The sequence below is a fragment of the Condylura cristata genome, unplaced genomic scaffold, assembly GCF_000260355.1.
Source record: "Condylura cristata isolate star-nosed mole 26May11 unplaced genomic scaffold, ConCri1.0 scaffold00014, whole genome shotgun sequence".
NCBI classification, from domain to species: domain Eukaryota; kingdom Metazoa; phylum Chordata; class Mammalia; order Eulipotyphla; family Talpidae; genus Condylura; species Condylura cristata.
The window spans coordinates 35101755-35115356 of NW_004567115.1; the positions used below are offsets into that span (position 1 = coordinate 35101755).

General features: G+C 38.5%; 1 protein-coding gene across 1 annotated transcript in view; it reads right to left on the bottom strand.

The window, feature by feature from the left end:
- Positions 1-13602, bottom strand: part of MTMR7 (myotubularin related protein 7) — a 70162-nt gene that overhangs the window by 42183 nt on the left and 14377 nt on the right. The window contains exons 3-4 of the mRNA XM_012724787.1: positions 5328-5450; positions 4021-4183 (exon numbers count right to left, since the gene is read on the bottom strand). Coding sequence (XP_012580241.1) covers positions 4021-4183; positions 5328-5450 — 286 coding nt within the window. The remainder of the gene's footprint in view (positions 1-4020; positions 4184-5327; positions 5451-13602) is intronic.

Genomic DNA, 13602 nt, shown 5'->3' on the forward strand with positions numbered 1-13602 from the left:
TTTCTGTACACAACCTCTGCTCTTTCTCTTCCATAAAAAAGGAAAGGTGTTCATCCCACCAAATAAGAGAGCTGTGGCTAAAGCAAAACAACTCAAGGAGAAAGAAAAATAACTCAGGCCCTCCCTGGTGGTGCAGCGGGTTAAAGCACAGCACTAAGAAGCTAAAGCCACTTCAGAATGAGTTCTATCCCCAGCCCTGGAAGTGACCCAGATGGCCATGGCAGACCTCCCCTGACCCACCCACTGCTCCCCCCAGCAGTGTACTTCATCAGTCAGCCTGTTCTGTTCCCCACTCTGTCTCTGGAGAATCCTCTCACCACCCCTGCACCTCCGGCCTGTACCCCAGTTCTGTATGCATAAATAAGTCTTTTCAAAAAAAAAAGGAAAAATAACTCAGCTTGTTTCTCAGGTATCAGGCTAATAGTTATGAAAAAAGATTATTCATGAACACGATGCTGGGGAAATTACACTATTGCTTTCCTTACGTAAGTTTTTAAAAATCAAGGAAAAACAAACATGACTCAGAATTAGCAGAATGCAAAGGGTGAGTAAGGGAAGAAAGTGTAGGACCAGTCATCAAAAGGACACAGAATTGTAGGGGGGCAGTTCAAACCAAAAGTAACAACTGAAAGCAAAAATTTCTCCCAACACGCTGCTTATTTGGGCCAAATTAAAATAAAAGCAGTTGAAAACCTATTTAAAGAAGGGTGAGAAGATAGCTATTACTGGATTTTGCATATTTAAAATAAAAATAAGATCTTTGCCTTCTATTTTTAACACAAGTACTTGAATTAAATATTAGTTCTGAGGAAGCTACTCCTTAATGGTAAAGGGTGCTGGACTTGATTTTTAGTATCATTAAATGTAATTACTGCTGTAAAACTTGCTTAAGCAGCAGTGACTTAGGCAAGGATGGTAAAAGTTAAACTAAATAAATAAAACTACATCCACCACTAGATAATTAAAATAAAACACAGCAGCAGAATTGGAGACTAAGAATAAAATGGAAGGAAAAAAACGTATTTTAGGGAAAATAAACAAATGAAATTGTTTACATGCTACATGGCCTACAGACACCACAGAGGACAGAATAACTGATACAAAAATAAACAGCAAGAGGCAAATTAGAGGGAGGAGAAAAAGAAAGAACATGGGAAAAAGAGAAGCCCTGTGAAAAATTTGGGTCTTTTAGTCAGAAAAAAAATGTATACCCTTATTAGTACTTTAATACATCTACAGGGTTAACTTATTTTCCCATTTAGCTATTATTTTATTTTAGCTAAATTATTTCTTCACCAGGAATCAGAGTTTACTGAATTTGGCTACATTATTTTTTACTGGGATCTTTAATAGTCCATGACCAAATTCTTACTGATCTTAAATCATACAAAAGCAAACCAATAAAATCTCTGCAATTTTTAAAAATAATTTTATTTGGGCCTTCCCTGGTGGCGCAGCGGGTTAAAGCACAGCACTGAGAATCTAAAGCCGCTTCCGCATGAGTTCGATTCCCGCCTGTCCCGGAGGTGACAACATGGCGTGGCAGACCTCTCCTGACCCGCCCGCTGCTCCCCTCAGCAGTGTACTTCGTCGATCCGCCTGTTCTGCTCCCCACTCTGTCTCTGGAGAATCTTCTCACCCTCCTCATCTCTGGCCTGTACCCCAGTTCTGTATGAATAAATAAATAAATCTTAAAAAAAAAATAAAATAAATAATTTTATTTACCCTTATCCCAGAAATCCTAATTCAGTAAAGAGACCATGGAGAGTTCTGAAAGCTTCTTTTCCCCAAGTCTTGACTTAATGGGCTCTCAAATATTTCTTCTTTTGTTTAAAAAAAAAAAAAAGCTATCCTCTACAGGACTTAGTGTGTAGGGAACTGAAAATATATGATATGAGTTGGCAACAACCAGAATAATCACAGTTGCATATACATGTGGTGCTAGAATTCAGACTATACTTCCCTTAGAACCCTTACTTGCCAATACATACCCTATTTGTGATATATGGAGAGGAAGGTGCAAGTGCATTTTGTAAAAGATTTTGGATGGTTCTGATAGGCCACCCTTACGCTTGAGAAAGACCCCTCCATCTTTCAGCACCTACATCCAAATTCAAAAGCTTGCTTCTGAGGCTGTAGACTACAATACATCCTAATTTTAGCATGGCCTCTACCATTAAAGCATGAAACTGGTTGGGCTTTATTTCATTTTCCCACAATTATTAAACAATAATACTATGTTTCATGGAACTTGGCATTCCTAATTCCAAAGTCAAAGTGATGGTGGCTTTCTCAAAATCCTCTAAGGTAAAGGAATCTTAAATGGCTTTCATTCAGTTAGTTACTATGGTTTTCTCTCTTGGTCTTTGACTACATCCAATTCCTAACTCCCAAAACTTTATTTTTAAGAGAAAGTGTATATTTTTCAAAGCAGGGAACACAGTAATTTTCTTCCCCTGAGCTCACTGTCATCAGGGACACAGCCTTCACTGCCACTATGATCTGCTCTTGCAGCTGCTCAGCCTTTCCCAGTTTTCTGTGCTATTCCTAAATCCCATTAATCTAGTCAGAGCACATTTATTATCCAGTACATCCAAATCAGTGACAGAAATTGCTGGCACACAACTCTCTTTGCATTCTCTGCCTCTTGTAACCTAGTGTGCATCTTCCCAGAACTTCTGTTCCAATTATAGTGCAGCCTCTAAAAAGTTCAACTGCTTTCCTGGTTAATTCTGCAGCTCTTTTTAACACACTAAGATGAACATGCTCAATTAACTGCCTTGTAAAGATTAGCCAATATTGACAGTTCCCTGGCATGGTTTCCATTACATGACAGTTCTTAGGTATCGGTAAATGGATTGGCCTCATTATAAGAAGCTGAAGATCCAACAAAATGCCTTGAAAGGTTTGTAAATTAACATTTATCCTGAGTCAGAAAGTACTCAGCACAATATAAGCACATATCCTACTTATGAAATGTGTCATAGCTATTACTTTTATATCAATATAAAAGATCTCTTTTCATTGTATTCTCAAGAGAAGCTAGATGTTCATATTTTCAATAAAACACCACAGTTCACACAAGCCACACAGGGGCTCCTGCAGCTATAAAGCTGAACAATGTAATAATAGTAACTGAGAGCACGTATTTTTCCAATCAACCAAACATTCTTCCCACAAAATTAAGGAGGTCTTGTTTAGGTGAAACTATGTATTTGTACTATCACTGATACTAACAAAAGTCTAGTTATACCAATCTTGGGAAACATGTATTACTATCAAAAAGCAATGGAAACCAAATTTTAAAAATCCCAACTTAGAAAAAATCAACAGAACAGATTGATGACAGTGTTTTGCATCCAGGACAATTTATCCCTTTTGTTTTAGGTCTCAATCCAGGAAGCTCCATCACTCTAATGACAGAAGGGTCTAATTTTTTAAAAATTTTCATATAATAGTTTATTTTTACATCATTTTGTGGCTTTTCCATCTTAGCTGTAATCCCCGTGGGCTTCCCATCACCAATTCACCCGTGTGCCTTTCCATAGTCCAGTGCACTTCCTCCCACCCTCCATTTTTGACTCTGTTCCCCACCCCACTCCCATAAAATGTCTCCGGTATATAGCTGTTCATTATTATTATTTTTTCCCACTGATCCTTTATGCTTCTGCTATGAGTGAAATCATCCTGTAGTTTTCTTTTTCTTTCTGGCTTATTTCACTAAGCATGATCCTATAGGGCCTAATTTTAAGGTGATTCTACTCTGAAAATAAAACACTTTATAACCCCTACCAAGATAAAAAGAATACTAAGGATAATGAAAGAGATTTATAGATAACTTAGGGAGACACCCTCAAAGCCAAGAAACTATCATTTTTGATTCCCTGGACTCATTTGAGGCCTGAGATAACAGGCAATTTCTAAAACCCTAAGACTCTTACGCACTTAGCAATTCCTTGAACACGAATTGTGAATTTCTTCAGAGTAGGTCCATGCTCAATGCCAAGGCCCTCTGCTTACCTGGCCTTGCAAGGCGTATCAGAGAGATGTACACATCATGGCAATCTCTTTCCTGCGGTATGACGAGCTGTAACAATTGAAAGTTCTTGCAGCGAATAAGCAGAGGACATCCAGTCGCGGTTGTCGCCTGTTTTTCAATGGTGGAAATCTGACTGTGCAGAATCTGTGAAGCACAAATAACTTGTAAAGATGACAAAGAGTAGCCCAGATCTCAGGGTGGGCAACACAGCCCCTCAAATTCAGCTAGTTCAGTATCTGCACTCAGGTGACAGGCATGGAGAGCTTGGAGCAAGAACCAGCTGTCTAAATTTACCATTTTGTTTTTCAATAACAACCTGGTGTTATGTGGGCTAATTACATGAAGCAAACTATTCAGCATGAATTTGCACAAGTCCAGGTAAGAGAACATTTGGTGGTTAAATGTTGAATGCACTGGAAAGCTAAAATAAAACACAATCATGAGAAGCTGGTAAACTAAACCTTGCAATCAACAAAAGTTAGAGATGGCTTCTCTGGAAGGTACCACATGCTCCTTAACTGCACCAGGAACACAACTTGAGGCTGTTGTCTTATGAGCTGTGGGAGGCTAGGCAAGCTGCCGAGGAGACTGATTTCAAGGAAATCATGCTGACCTGCAGTCCAGTGGGTCTCTGCTCAACCCGCCATGACAGCATTGCCTTCTAAGTCCTCGCCACTAAGTAGCACCTGCCACCTCCTGCCAAGTGTGTCACACCATCCACAGATGACAGAAAGGGGATATTCTGCAATTCAGAGATGCTGATTCTTATCATCACATAATGAGTGGATGGCAACCTAAGAAAAATCTAATAGTCTCAGAACTAAGTAGCAGAAGGAGCTGATGATGAGATTCTTCCCTAGCTTTTCTTCATTAAAATTATCAGAGTCATGGAGACAACATACTGAAATGGTTGGTGGCTTGCATTATAAGGATCCTATGCATAAAAAGTACTGTAAGTAGAACATCAGTGGTACTATGTCTCACACACAGACACGAGTGAGTCTCTACTTGGATAGTGAGGGCATGAAGCACTGTCTCTCTGGGTATGCTAGCTCTATCTTTGGTGAGGTTCAAGTGATCAGTGTTTAAAAGCAATGAGCAAGTAGATTTGACTAAGGATGAAGAAGGGCAAAATTCTTATGTCAAAATAGTCCTCTGAAGAGTCAAACACTAAAAGCCCACCCACCTCACCCTCAGGAAAACAAACCAAACAAAAAACAAAAAAGATATTAAATCTTTTACTTTAAACAAAGACAAACACATATAGCCAAAAGGAGGCCACACCTACCCATGTTTCTTTCCTTGTGTCAGGAGAATTTTCCACAAATATGACATGAGTAGCCGTCAAGTACAAGGTACCCAAGGCTGCTTTTTTAGAAGATATTCGATCTACCAAACGGACATTTTCAACCTAGAGAAACCAGTTTGACAGAGTTACAGCAAAGCAAAAGTACAATTTGCAAATAAATAAATAAATAAATAAGTAGGTAATCTCGTATTGAACCCAAAATATAATTTTTAGGGTTCTCCCAACACTAAAAACCAAAACTTGTCTCCTTCATATCTCATATGATTGTATACCAACAGATAAAAATTCACCAATTATATAAATGATCTTAAATATATCATAAAAGATACATAGACCCTATCCTTTAAGAATCCCCCCTTTGTGTGTATAGGTTTGACATAGATCAGCATTTTTAATTACTGTAATATAATTTAAGGCAGGAAGTATATAGCTATTAACACTTAAATAATTTATTTTCCAATGCACTTCTCAGTTGCAGAAATGGCCTCAACTGTTGCTACTAGCTGTTAGCTAGTAGGATATACACATTTATATATGTGGTGGGGCAGGCAGGCAGACAGACTGAAAGATAGATGGGCAGGCAGACAAACAGATATATAGATAGACAGAGAGGAGCAAAATGTATCACAGAAATGTTCAGTATGTTTACAAGTGAAACCTACCACATAAAGGTGGCTCATGTTCATGTAAAATGAAATCTAACAAATGGAATTCTCACTACAGAGCTAACATTTGAACTACCAGAAGAAATTTCTGGAAACAATTTTTATCACGTACACATCTGTTACATGCTGAGCAATTTCAAGGGTAAGCACTCTGGGATTGTTCCAGGAACGAATGTAATGGAAATGGCAAGGCAATCTCTACAGGGCAAGTGAAACTGAAGCAGCGACAACTCTCATCAGGCAGAGTCACCAAAACCACCAGATGAACATTCCAATACTGACCACAGGATTTAGCAGTGCTACTTGTAAAGGCCAAAGATCAACTGTCTACAAATAGACACAGGCTCAGCCCTCACTTCTCAAGTCAGGATGGCTACTTGCTTTCATTAAGGCAGCTTAGGAACAAGTGAATGGAATTTGTTCCATTTTCTAATGGAGTAGATGTGATTCTGATAGGTTGAAAACCCCACTTGTCAACTGCTCCAAGGAGACCTAGAAGGATAAATAACTGATAAGCATGACAAGGAGTAGCCCAGATCTCTGAGCAACACCCACTAAGAACTCCTCAGGATAATGCCGAGACAAACAGCACTCACGTTATCACACCTCTGTCTTATCTGAGCCCTCAAAACCCAGCCAGCTTTCCAGGAATAGAACTTGAGAGTCCCATTCCACTTATTCCCAATTTCCAGGGAAATTAGATGTTTGAAATATTTAAATTAGATATTTAAAATATTTTTAGTCATGCAATCTATTCTGGGTTGCTTGCATAATTCCTGAGGCCTTGTGAATAAGTCTGTTAAAAATATTCATTCAAAAATAGTGTTCTTAACCTATAGTGTAATGTTGTAAAAAGTGTTCCTTTTGTTGTATTCTTTTTTGTACATTATTTCGTATGGTTATTCATCATGTTCCTTTTTCGTAATGATAGTACTGGTCTACTTTCTTTTGTGTGGTCATTTCTTGTATAATAACTATTATATAGTGCGGACAGTAGCCCATGGCCTAGTTTTTATATGGGTATTTTATAACTGCCTCTTTACCAACTAATTTTATTGGTTCTAGTAAAATTTTACTAGTTTCTTGGAAGTTCTGAATTGAACTGAATAATGTTGAGCATCTTTCTCATGTAAACCCATTCAGGAGCAGGGAAACACTTCCAATATTTCACTATTGAGTTTGATATTGATTTTTCTTATCACATTGTACAACTGTCCTACACCTAGTTTATAAAGAGTTTTTATTTTTAAAAATAAGGGATAAATGTATTTAGACAAATATTTGCTTGTTTTACTTAAGTTCTATAGTCATTCTTATACGAATAATCTTGGGAATCTTGAATTCCAGTTTGGAATTGGTGATTGATATTTTAATATTCCTTATACTTTGTCAGCTATAATTATTTTGTTTTCACATTCTTTTTTTTTTGCATCTATGTTTTTAAGAGAAATTGGAACATATGAGTCTGCTGTTGTAAATCTGTGAATTAATCATAGATAAGATTTCATCTATTAGGGAACTTTTAGCAAATTATTTGAAACAGACACAGGTACTTCTTTATACAGAAATAATTATTTCAATTTCTTACAGGTTTGTAGATCTGTTCAATGTTTTCAATTTTTAATAAATCTCATTTTGACATTTCTTTACAAATCATCTTCCAGTCAATCTTCTAGTTCTTAACAATATGTGAATTCTTATTTGTGATTAAATCACTATTCTTTCACTCATTCCTAATATTGTAAATTATGCTTTTATTTTTGGGGCACACATTTTTCAAGTAACAAGTCTTAGAATTACTGGTTGTATGTGTTTCATAACTTTTTTCAAACTTGTTTACTTGCACTTGTGTTTGTTAGTAAATACTTTAGCTTACTTTACTTGGGTAACGAATGTTGTTTTTTCTCTGTTTCTGAAATCTTGAGCTAAATAAACAGTACATTTTTAGTCTTTGTTTAATAACAACTTTTAGGCAATCATTTTCCTTTAAGTAAATCCTTGGCTGCATCTGAGTTTTGCTTGCATTATTCTTATTCTTCTTACTGTTTATTAAGTGCAGAAATGCAATTTTTCTTTATTCTTTTACCTAAGAGTTTTCAATTCCCCCTTGACTGGGTTCTTTTATTTAAGCTACTGTCATTAAACATTCTACTTTGAAGTTAACTATAAAAAAAATATATGTATAAAAATACATGAAAATATTTAGGGAGGAGAATGGCAAGGGAATATATTATTTTGGGACATTTATATGTAAAAACTCATGTGCATGTGCAAATGTGCCTGGTTAAGCTAAGCAGAGGTAATATCTCAGTAATATTTAAATATTTTTTCCTGCACTTACGAATAATAAAACAAAATTTTATTCTAATAATCATATTAAACTTAAGATAATATTTTGAAGCAACAAAATTAGAATGGCTTATCCCTATAGGAGTAAAGGACTATACTACAGAACAAAGTAACAGATGATGGTAGATCAGAACACTTTAAGATATTTTTCCATGTCTTTTGTTAACTTTGGATTCTGGTACAGGAACATTACATTTCAAAATTTGGCAATAGTACTGAACATGTCCCAAAGCTGTCAAAAGCAATTTTGAAGTATAGGGAGGAAAAAGGAAATAAAAATGAGGGAAACACCGAAAGCACAATTTCCCAGCTGATTACTAATGATAAAAGAAATGAGTAATAAATGTTAAAACTCAGTTGTCTGAGAAATTCCTGGAAGATGAGTGTACCACTCAGGGAACACCTCATGGATTATACTAAGAGAACCAGAACCTTTTTAACTAGGATGCTAGAGTTAGTTACCTTGAGGGAAAAAAATGCATCTCAAGTATTTTGGCAGTCTCTTAAAGACCCACTACTAACTCAGTCACTTTGCCTCAGTGTTCAGCTACCTTGATTCTATCTCATCTATACATATAACAAGATATAGACAATAACGCCTCTTTCATACTTGAAAAGATAAGACTCTTAGGAAATAACCCACTTCTCTAAACAAAGCAATTGCGATTTATTAACATGCTCCTAGGAAACACGCTTAAGACCCAATATGGATTCACATTCTCCAAATAGCAGCTAATCATGTAAGAGACATCACATATATCATTCATGCCTGGGTGCACATTTTTCATTCTGGTATTTTTGAAAGTGGAATGCACTTTATGTCTAACTTGGTAAGAAGTCATTTGGTCATTTAGTTGACAGTGCTTTGTCTTTCTTTGTAGTATAGAAAATCTAGGTGCATCATATAATCACTACATCTTAGATTTGCTGAAATGCTTGTCTATTTGTAGCCTTTGCTATAGAGATGATATCTGAAACTATGAGACTGAAAACTGGTGACCTTGGAAGGACACACAGAGTAAGATGAGAAGAGTGCTGAGGAAATCCAACTTTTAAACTTCTGATAGGAAAGGAAGAACCAGAAAAGCAAACGAGAAAGGGATGGCCAGTAGAGGGGCAAGGCGGGGGTATCAGAGAACACCATGACTGGAGAGCATGCTGAGAGGAATGTGTGAGAGAGAGGGAGTGCTTGTGACCAGTGCTGCCAGTAAGGGAGAGAATGCCCCATTGGGTTCAGCCACACAGAAAACGGACACTTTACCAAGAGTCATCTGGGATCAGAAGCCCTAAGGCAGTGATGGAGGAGTAAACTCAAGGGAGCTGAGAAAGTAAGGGGTCTACTCTACAAAAGTGAGTTTGGGAGTTTGGGCAAAAGCCAAGGGATAGCCTTGCCACTCAAATGCCACCCCATGGTAGCAAAGGGTCAAAACACGTGAAGAACTTTTCCGAAGCAACTAACAAAGCAAGACATTTTAAAGGAAGAAACCTATTAGCATTGCCACCAGGGGGATCTAAGTTCTGATGCACATGAAATAAAATAATTCCCAGTAGGAGGAATTTGTGAGAAATACATTTTGAAGGATTAAGCAATAAAAGATGAAGATCACTGGGAGAGGATTTATTTATCCTGCTAATGCTGCAGTCTCCCCAGTCCTATGAAGCTTTTTCCTCCAGTTTTAAAACTGATCCATTAAAACATTGGATTGTGAGTTAGGGGCCGTCCCTAGTGATGCAGTGGGTTAAAGCACAGCACTAAGAAGCTAAAGCTACTTCAGCATGAGTTTGATCCCCGCCTGCCCCGAAGGTGACCCACATGGCGTGGCAGACCCCTCCTGACCCGCCTGCTGCTCCCCTCAGCAGTGTACTTCGTGGATCTGCCTGTTCTGCTCCCCACGCTGTCTCTGGTGAGTCCTCTCACCACCCCTGAGCCTCTGGTCTGTGCCCCAGTTCTGCATGTGTAAATAAATCTTTTAAAAATAAAAATAAAATAAATTGTGAGATATATACTTACTCAATACTTAAGTATTCAGAAATACAGGAGGTAAAAGTCAACCAGTCCTAACCCAAGCACAACCTCTATCAATTTTTGGGAGTATTTAGACAGTATTTATGCCTCATTTTAGGATTTTTTTGATTAGGCAGTAAAGTGCTAGGGAAACAGTCCCCAGAGGTGAGAAGGAAAGGTCTAATCTCAGCCTTCTGATTTACTGAACCTTTCCTTTAGGTCTGAAATCTTGAGGAGTGCTGGTTCTGTATCGTAATGCCCTGGTGTTTTGGAGAAGGGTTGGGTAGTTAAGTAAGAGGTGGGTTTTAATTCCATGTAGCTGCCATGGGACAGAGATCATAAACGAATGGCAAAACAATCTATAACATCAACTTATTCAGTGGGAGATGTCTCAGGTGACTGGGAAAATGCAAATCTCTACAGGAGCTGGCAGAAATTCTTGCGAGAGCTTTGGATTTTTGAAGGGAATGGATGTTACCCATTTCAGCCTTCCTTTGGTTTTTGTGAAAATTATCAAAATAATAATAACAAAAATAACAAATTTTTAAAAATAATATGCTATACACTGTGCTATCGCATAGCAAATCTGTGCTCAGTTAATCCCCACATAATCCCATGAGTGAGGTCTTTACAAAACCCCTATTTGACAGTTATGTTTAGAGATCAGACAAATTTCCATAGGTCATACATGGTACTGCCTGGAACCAATCTGTCTAACGCCAAAGCCCAGATTCATTGCACACTGAGGTGTGAGCACCAGTGAGCATCTTTGAGGTCATTTTAGTCCTGTTATTTAAAACCCTAAATATACTTAGGATAACCAACTAACAGTTAATATTAAGCAACACTGTACATGAAATTAGTATTTGAAAATAAAATGCTGGAAGACAAAATTATACCATAAAACTATATTTGCAATCCATAATCAGAATATTCATTTAGAACAATTGAGAGAGAGAAAGGTCAGGAATGGGTAACAAGAGCTCAGAAGAAGGTGCTCAGGATTCTGAAAACTAAAAAGAGAAAACACCAAACATGCAAATCCACTCAATGAAATGTCTGCGTGGGACACTGTCTAAGAAGAACAAGAGTAAGTGAGAGTGAGCCTTTGTCTGGCCTCCAGAATCACACAGATTCAGTGGAAAAATCTGTGGCCCAAATTACTGGCTTTTGATTCCAATTCTCCTCTGTTGGAGTGAGGTTGGGGAAACAAAAGGTTTCATCAGCTTTTATAGGCCAAGGAAAAGCTTCAGTGAAAATGCCGGTCTGCCAAGGCCCTGCCAGACCTGCCACAGGACACACTGGCCCAGGACATGAGTCAGGTCTGGTCCTCCCCATGCCTCCTGGGAATCAGCACCTTGTAAATCACTGAGAAACACAGCCCCTCTTCAGAAATTCTCCATGTGCCTTCTCATCTCCATCTTAATAGACTATGAAACTTGATTATCTTCCCAGTTGAGCACAAAATTGTTGCACATGTTGGATTCCAGAATCATCTCAGCCTATCTGAACAAAGGCACTCTTCAGGACAAGGGGCCCAAAGTACAGACAAGAGTTATCTTTTATTAAAAAGGCCGGAAGAAGGCCCTCCCTGGTGGTGCAGTGGGTTAGGACGCAGCAATGCAAGCTGGCCGCAGCCACTTCAGTTGCGAGTTAGATCCCCACCCCAGGAGGTGACCCATATGGTACCATAGACCTCTCCTGACCTGCTCACTGCTCCCCTTAGCAGTGTACTTCTTCAGTTGACCTGTTCTGCTCTCCACTCTGTCTCTGGTGAATCCTCTCACTGTCCCTGCACCTCTGGCCTGTACCCCAATCTGTATGCTTAAATAAATAAATTTAAAAAAAAAACAGACAGAAGAAAAACGAATGGCCACAAGTTCTCTGGAGCCAAAGAACAAGTCCTCAACACCTTATAAATTCAACTGAAGGTCAACGCCAATCACTGGGAAGAGGAGATCAGAGATTGTTGAACAGAGAAATCAAAATGTCGACAACAGCCAGAACCTTAGACAAGTTTATGTTCTAATCTAAGAAAAGCAGCTAGATAAATAGTTTGTTGTGCTAAATTTGGTATCATGACATTTCTAACTCTACTAACATGAAAAGAAAACTATTTTTCTGTGAGTCAGGAGGCCTGGGCTCTGGTTCTGGTTCCGGTTTGATTTAAAACTGAACTGCTTGGGTAGAGGCAAAACCTGTAAGTTTTGACTTCTACAAAGAACCTGAAGGATATTAATATCTGCCTCCAATCCAGTGGCCTGCAGCTCTAACCTTGTACTTTACAGAGAAGGTAGAAAGTACACAGGACCACAAGTGTGAAAATACACAGGCTAATGACTCATGATCCAGCTCTCCAGAAATGCAGCCATTCAGGTACAAGCCTGGTCAACCATACTCCCGATGGCCTCAGGAATGGAAGCCCCAGCCTCGGAGGCAACAGACATTACAACAGTCTCTGAAACAGGCCCAGGGGTTGCAATGACCCAGAGCAGAAGGATGAACTTGCCAAAGCAAGCACAACTTCTGGGAGCCTGGGAGAAGAGCCGTCCAGGCCCCAATGGGCTCTTGTCTCCAGGCTCCCTTCCCCGACACGAGTTCTTCTTTTCCTCTCTCCTCCTCTGGAGATTGCCTGGGAACCTGAGAGTACTTAGTAAGGCTTCTGAATTAGCTCTAACTCTGATAATTAAGTTGTTTGGTTTTATATCTAAATTCATGAAGTACTTACCACTGCAGTTCTTAAAATATGGTAGCTGCCTTTAACAATGACATCAGTTTGCCTCTTTCTCAAAGTCTTATATTTATTCCTAAAGCTTATAAAATTTCTTAATATAAAAATGAAAAAGGTGTGTTTATACAAAATGCCAACCTAGTTTCTGAAAACACACATTTTAAAGTCTATTGACCAAGCCATCTAACTTTCGCAGTCTTTAAATGGTGATACTCAGCTGACATGGAGTCTAGCCCAACCTTAGTATTTACCCATCAATACCCCACCACTGGTCAGAAAGTGGCTAAGGAACACATCTGAGACCATTTTAGCAATGAAAAGCTAAAAGTAAAGGCGGAGTCCATTTTTCTTAAAATGGTTCTTCTGTTGTAAAAAGAGCTTGTCACATGAACCCCACAATGTGAAGATGTGTAACACCAAAACATGCATTAGGACTGTAATGAGAATGCACGAGAGCTAGTGTAGGTCTATGAATTGAGCAGTAGTTCACAGAGGTTAGGAGAG